The sequence below is a fragment of the Orbicella faveolata genome, unplaced genomic scaffold (assembly GCF_042242905.1).
Source record: "Orbicella faveolata isolate gen_17 unplaced genomic scaffold, um_ofav_v1 contig_3, whole genome shotgun sequence".
NCBI lineage: Eukaryota > Metazoa > Cnidaria > Anthozoa > Scleractinia > Merulinidae > Orbicella > Orbicella faveolata.
This window is the reverse complement of record NW_028301558.1, coordinates 3672501-3680057: the sequence shown is the minus strand read 5'-3', so window position 1 is coordinate 3680057 and position 7557 is coordinate 3672501. Positions and strand designations below refer to the sequence as shown.

At 39.1% G+C, this 7557-nt stretch overlaps 1 protein-coding gene across 1 annotated transcript in view; it reads left to right on the top strand.

Annotated features, from left to right (window-relative positions):
* Positions 1–2069: 2069 nt before the first annotated feature.
* LOC110061661 (uncharacterized) overlaps positions 2070–7557 on the top strand; it is a 13629-nt gene continuing 8141 nt past the window's right edge. Inside the window, exons 1-5 of the mRNA XM_089298127.1 lie at positions 2070–2154; positions 4468–4881; positions 5403–5612; positions 6381–6539; positions 7491–7557. The exon at positions 7491–7557 is cut by the window's right edge and continues 113 nt beyond it. Of these exons, the coding sequence (XP_089154253.1) occupies positions 4468–4881; positions 5403–5612; positions 6381–6539; positions 7491–7557 (850 nt within the window). The 5' untranslated portion in view covers positions 2070–2154. The remainder of the gene's footprint in view (positions 2155–4467; positions 4882–5402; positions 5613–6380; positions 6540–7490) is intronic.

Sequence of the window (7557 nt, the reverse complement as noted above, 5' to 3'; positions counted from 1 at the left end):
CAATTATTTTTTAGAAAAAATGTCATCTTTTTAGACTTGGTGCCGCGAAAGACAGTCCTGAGTAATAAGATGGTCATGTTCCCGTTTGCAGAATGTACCGTTCACTGTTTGGACTCTAGTTAACACGTTAACTAATGATTGTGATACGACAAGAAATTCAATTTTATAAATATGTTTTTGCTCCAGTTTGTAGGTTTTGTTCAAGTAAATAACTTAAAACAAACTTTAAACAGAAGCTTATTTACTGTGCACAGGTTCAGCATTATTATCTTAAAATTCATGGGGTCATGTTATGTCGACTCTCTACAAGACACCTCTCTAAGACGGACACCTCCCTAAGACGGACACCTCTCTAAGACGGACAGCTGAGGCCGGTCCCGATGATGTCCGTCTTAGAGAGGGTTGACTGTATATCAATTTGAAGAGTTTTTCAAGTTCAGCCTCCTCAGGCAGGCGTCCTTAGAGTCCTTAAAATCTACTTTAGCGAAAGTTACGATTATTTTTTGTTTTGCTATTTTTCTGGGTTTTAAGAAGGCGCATTTTTCGTAAAACATTACAAAATTGTACTAGAAGATTTCTGAACCATGACTCGAGGGTCACCTAAACGAATCTTATGTGGGCTTCAGTTTCTGGATCTTACTGGGGCGTTCAAATACAGTTATAAATACACATCAAACACTGAACGCTTTCAGTGTTACTGATAGTCATAGTGTATTAAACAGGCTATCATGCGCCATTTTGCATAGCATATTTAGTGAGATAGAAGTTCATCTGATGATTGAAAAAAGTTACCTCTGACATTGTAAACTGAACCGAATTATATCAGCAAATCTCTGAACTGCTACCCTCCATTAAAACAAGAAGATGCAAAACAGAACTAAACGGAAATACGAATTGGAAATTTTTTTTTTAAATTTAATACCAACATGTTGGAAATGAGAAATAAATTAAGGTTAACATTTCCATCGGCTGATAGTTGCGACAAAAAGGGCCCCGGAGTAAACTAATCCAAGAGCAAGTAATCGAAAAGAGAAACGGGGTTTTGATTCTAAGCCAGGCAGGCGCGTAGGAGGGGGGGTTCGAGGGGTTGGAACGAACCCCTTTTGGAGGTCAATAATGGAGGACTGAAAACACGCACCGTTGATTTTCAGCTTTTAGCAAATAGTGGAGGAATGGAAAAGAAACTTTGAGTGTTGCAGCGTTTAAGGTCATTCCCCAGTATTGCATTGCGCATCCCTACTGCGCATGATTTCACGTGTGATTAGCGCGCGCGCATTAAAAAATGGCGGCTTTTTCTTTGCGGCTGCACCTCGCCATAGAGGTAAATCGTCATTTATACTCTAATCACCCTGAAACGGTTATAAAATATTTTGTAACCAATCTTAATAAACACAAACACAGCATCAGGGGCGGGCATCTCGTTTATTGATGCAGGATACAGCGAGCGGTACATCATCATAAAGAAAATACAGAGTGAATAAACTGAAAAATTAAACAGCAAAGTTGAAAGAGATGCCTTCGAGTGGCTCTTGCATAACTTACAAATTCTTAAATAGCCTACTAGCCCCTTAGGGATTCACGCCTAAAATACTTCTACAGTTAACACGAACCATACATAGTGAACATACTCCAGTGTAATTAGCGAAACGTTACAAAATATATCTTCTCGAAAACGAGTACGGTGACCTATCATTTTTTTCTGTTGTGTTGAATTGAGTAATACATTTCTCTGCGTAAAATAAATATGGGCCAATTCTCAGTGTTGAGCAAGAAACAACCGTCGGAAACGTGATTTTAGCAAGCAATCGTGACTGTAATCATGGTGCTATTGTAAGGATTTATATGGTATAAACAAGGTGCTGTTGCTCCTAAACGACCATGGGGACCCCTCATTTTTATTTCCAAATTTAAGTTCCTACAACATAAACAGTCAATACGCAAAGTTTGACAAAAATTTCAGTGCCGGTTCTATTTCAATGGAATGACCTTAAATTACCCTGCAAGAAAACGCTAAAAGTATCGGGAAAGTATTAAATTGCTAGGAGAATGGGTACAAGTGAAATTCGAGAACCTTACATGAAGTATGGAGTTTAAAAGTGGCGTCTAAACAATCAGCCGGACGATCAGCTTCTATTTTAAGTTACTTTTCCAAAGGTAAGTGACTAATTGTTCAACTTTTATTCCTTTTAGGCTTAAGTTCGTAATGTTAGACCACAAAAGCGTGTTTACGTCTGTTTAATGTTGTGTTATATTGAATATCGATCGTTTTACGTGGATATAGACTTACACAATCGCAAGGATCAACAAGGACAGAGCCTCGCTAAACTAGCCGTAGTTACGTATTGAGACTCAGACGCCAAGTTACATGTATTCATAATTAAAGCAACTCAAACCTTCGAAAAGGCCGTTACATTGATATGTCAACCAGCCGGCAAAACTTAAGCTTAGGCCCGGGCCAAACGTCGAACTTGTCATGTGTCGATCGATTCAGCGAGTGAGGTTCCTGAGAAGTTCGATCGTACTAAAAATACCAGCTATTTTACACTCCATCGAGTTTGAAATATTGACGTGCACAATGCTGAAAATAGCATTTCCGGGCCTCTAGATTTCAAAATTTTCTTGGGTGGGGGGGAGGGGGGGGGGGCATGCCTCCAGACACCCCCAAAGGCTGCTCGCGCCTTCGGCGCTCGTATTTAATAACCCCCCTTGATAAATATTCCTGTCAATACGAACACCCTTCCAAAAACCTCAGCTACGCGCCTGCCAGGAGTAGACTTGCCACAAGTCGACCTTTTCTTTATCCTTGACTTACTTATCTCCCTCGGGCGAAGCGAGAGGGTAATCTTCGCGCGACGAAAACTAACAATGGAAATATTATTGGAAAGGACTTTTAGAAAGTCTAGCCAGGAGAGGCAAAGACATAAATAAAAGAGTTCGAAATATCCAATTGTAAAAGATTGCAGTGAAAATGCGTTTGAGTTCGAAATAAAGAGGAGATTCAAAAAACAGAACTCGATTTAGCAGGTTCCGACTATAGCTATTATTACCCGCTGGGTTCAGTGCTCGTGTTTACAATAGTCTCAGTAAAGCTGTGTTTATGTTGTGATCATTTCTTGTTCTACTAATAATAAAGAAAGTGAAACGAAAATGGTACGCCAGCATGTGCTGATGCATGCGTTTTGATCCTCTTTCATTTTTCTCTGTAAAATAAATTAGGAAAGAATTTTTGGCATTAACTGCTGCGATAAAATGAATCTTGGTTGGTATCGCATGATTTCTAATCTAAAACATTTCACCTTTGTGACCTCTGGCCTGCTCTTGATCGCGAAATATTCAACTGGAAACGGGAGTGAAACAGGGAAAAAAAAGAATTGGGAGACAACAGGGCAGTGGTGGCATTGTTGTTCCATGAAATTGAGTCAAAACTCTTGAATTAGTGGCGGCCGGGATGGTCAAAAGAAGAGACCTGTGTCTATCCGTCCAATTATGAACTGTTTAATTAAGTTTGCTACATGCATTCTCAAGTCACGGACACGTTTAGCCCGCGTAGGTGGCGGGATTCGCGTGAGAGTGGGTTCTGCATAGGGCTTGCGACAAGTTGCTCGGCAACTTTTTGGCAACTTTTCGTATTTCGAGCAACTTTTTTTGTTTCCACCATGTTTTTGCATTCTAAGGACTTTCTAGTTTTCTGGATATCGGAGCAGCTTTTGTTGCTTTAATTGGCCATGCTTCCATATTTTCCAATGTTTCAGCAGACAGTTTGTGAATTTCTTTAATTTTTTTTTAAAAAAATTTAAATTTTTTAAATTTTTTTTAAGTTAAAAAAAAATACAAAATTTTGATATTGATGCGTAGAATTTAATCATACGTATTGTGAACAAATTTATTTAACGACGCTGGTTACGATGCAAAATTGCACAAAAATGCTTAGAAATGTTACTTTTGTTGTACAGATTGCATAATTTTGCATTAGACCAAATATAAGAAGAGAGAGAGAGAAAAAAAGAATTTGCTTTTTTTAGCAACTTTTGAGCAACTTTCGTTGCGAAGAACAACTTTTGACTTTTTTTGGAGCGACTTTTGAGCAACTTTTTGAGAAATTTCGGGCATCTTTTTGGGAAATCTCGAGCAACTTGTGGCAAGCCCTAGTTTTGCATGCCGACAAAGTAAAACAAAAGCATACACACGCGAAGCAGTCCCGCCAGACACATTGATTTACATTTGAAGGTCCGATCCAGAAAGGTGCACAACCGAAACGTTTTGATTGATTGATTCCTAAGTCCGAATTAAACAACTACACATTGTATTTTGTGCACGGTCAAACACAAAAATGGCAAACAAAAACATAAAATAAACAAGTTCTATAATTATAAACTGTATGGTGCGTTATAGCCTATTTAGTTTGGATAGATGCAAGATATGTAATCTGAATATTTTCGTACAAGTTCACATTTTCTTTAATCTCAGATGGAAGGTGACAGTCCAGCTCAACTTCCAGTTGCCCAAACAACTCAAGCCCAGGCTCCTCCTGGTCAGCCAGTGATATCTCAACAACAAGTCCTTCCCCGACAACCAATCATGTACCAGATGCAGCCCGGCCAACAACAACCGGGTTTTGTTCAGGCTCTTGCCGGTCAGCCAGCCACTACAGCAGATGGGCAGCCTATTCAGTATTATTATGTCCCTGTGACGCAACCAATACAACCGGGTCAACAGGGACAGCCAGTACAACCGGTACAAATAGTACAGCTGGGCCAACCAGTGCAACCGGTTTACGTTCAACATGTACAACCTCAACAACAGGCTGGACAGGGGCTGGATCTCACTATTGACACAGATTTTCTCAAAAGCCCTCTGTGCTACATTAAAATAGCAGAATTTGTGAGTATCGCATTTCCCTCTAATTTCGAGTAGAGAAAATAAGAAGACAAGCACGGAAAGTCCTAACTTCAAGGACTCCTCGCATAATCCAACTTGACTTGAGAACTTGCGGGGCGAGAAGACGGTTAACTAGAAAACTAAGTTAACTTTGATGATTGGTCATTTTTGTGTCTTGTGATTTAAACAACAGCAGCCTCATTTTTGCGTGCCGTTTCGAATTTATTTAAAAAATGACTTTCTCCGCAGCTCAAATGTAACATCTTTTATAAACTCACTTTCATTATCATAGCTAAGATGGATGGGCTCGCTTATGTACAGTGCACGTTAGAGATACCAAAAGCGGTACCCCCGATTCCCTCTCGTTTCTCTTATCTTCTTTCTTCGCCTCTCCCCCATCTTGAAAACTCTACGATCGCGGTATGAGCAGAACAACAAACTCGTCTTCGGCCAATTTGCCAACTCAGTGAAAATGTCTGCAGTCAGTCCTTTCAAGTCATATATTGAAATATCCGGTTTTGCAGGGTGTGCTGCTTGGCGCATGGGCAAGTATCCTCAGGTACTTTGATGATCTAGAAGACTTTTTAAACACAGTAGTGGATGATGAAAAAGCTAGCTTCTTCAAAGGCATCACAATTTTCTGTTGGGTCATGGTCACCCTCTACTTGATAATACATACGTTGAGCTTCCCTAAGATTTGCAATTGCAAACGACCGTCCCTGTTCACTTTAACGGTAAGTCAAAAAAATGTGCAAATAATTTCTAAATTTTAGATAGTGATATTCGTCAGGGTTAACGCACCTCCCTTTCGTTGTTGACCCATCCACCCGTCAGTAATTGACAACCTCGTTCCCAGGGTTTCTCATGTAAGGCGGAAAGATGACAGACCATGGGAACCAGGTTGACTAATTGATTGTAGCCGATCGGTGAATTTACACTACGAGTTATTTTCTAATAGTGGTGTAAATCCATAACTACTCGAGCTTTCATAGGATTATTCATTTACTATATGACTGAGAAAATTACTAATTATTTGAAATTGAATTGTTTTAATTTTTATGTATAAAGTAATGATAATTATTATTTTGTTGTAGAAAAGAAAGTTTTCAGGATCTAACTGAAAACTTCTGCTGTGAGTGGAGCTTCGTCACTAATTTTTTTTTTCACTACTGTATCTTTTTCTTAATTATTATTATGAACGCGCAAGTGTTAATTTGCACGGCAGTGCAAATTCAAATTATCGATAAATTTACCTGTTCTATGCCGGCAATCACAATGAAGCTATTTTCTCAGTGAGGATAAAGAAAGGTACTCTCTCTTGGTCATATGCAAGTTGCACTTGTCTTGCACTTCGAGGAATACGCGGGGAACCAGAAAAAAGGAGGGCTAAGGGGCGAAGAATACCCGTTCGTACTTAACCACCCGCTTATTTGTTTGTTTCTCTCTTCACTGCACATGCAAAGACGTTAATCACTATTTTTTTTTATTTTTTTATTTCACAGTCTTTGATCTTCTACTTCATCATGTTTGCAATGCTGCTCGCCTGTACAGGAAACTTGGTTTCCAGGGCCGTCGAGTTTGGAAAACTCGAAAAACTCCTTAAACAGTTTCCCTCTAACACGACAGTCAAGAAATTTGTCACCACACTCAGCGTTGCCTTGGTAAAAACAGTTACTTTTAATCATTTTTCCTGGGTGCCTAAATGCGCGGTGAGGGTAACTGTACCCCCCGCTATGAGCGGAAATCAGTTAAGAAATAGCAAACATGTTCCGTGACAGTTCTTTCGAGTTTAAGGAACACGAGTGGAAGTTTGCGAGGACGAGAAATGCTAAAACAATTGTTAGTTGACTCGGGCTCCGCCCTCGTCAACTATCACGCGATAGAGATCTCGAGCTCACAATCTAATTGTTAAGTAGCATAAATCTTCTAGCGTGCTGTCAAGAATGCAGTTCTCTGATTGTCTAGGCTGCTCACTATCTATTCTGTGATAGATAGTGGCATAGTAGTAAACGCTTGTTAACAAACTGGCGGACGCTTCTTTGCGTTGTCGAAGTGTCTGTGAAGAAGATTTAATTAGATAAAATTTTAAACGACGAGCAGATTTATACTAAAACTATTAGATTAATCGCTTTCGAATTCTATGCGTGAAAGTTGACGAGGGCTGCGCCCTCGTCAACTTTTTCGCGTCAACTATTACAACAAATATTTAGAATAAAGATCAATTAACGAAAAGACATCTTCTGATATAGTTATAGTTACAATTTTGTGAATTCCCCTACATCCTGACCAGCTCTGTATTATTTAGATGTTAAAGTATAGTAAGTAATGCACAATGCTGTAAACTCGTAATTTTGTAAGTAATGTTAGTACTGTAAGTAGCATTAGTACTGTAAGAATTGTAGCTGTTGCAAGACAATAAAAAAAAAGAATTCAGTAGAAAAAAAATTACGCGGTAGAAATTATCACTCGGTAGAAATCTCAAGCTCATGATTTAATTGTTAAAGAAAAATACGGCTTTTACGGAACCTGATACATTTGCTTTTCTATCTTATTGTGATATTTACAAGTTGTTAGTCTTGCTGACATTACTCCGTTTCCTTCATCTTTGACAGGCCTTTGGATTTTTATCCTGCATAGCGTTCGTCGTTGATATGGTTCTGAATCACAAGTTGTTTCGGA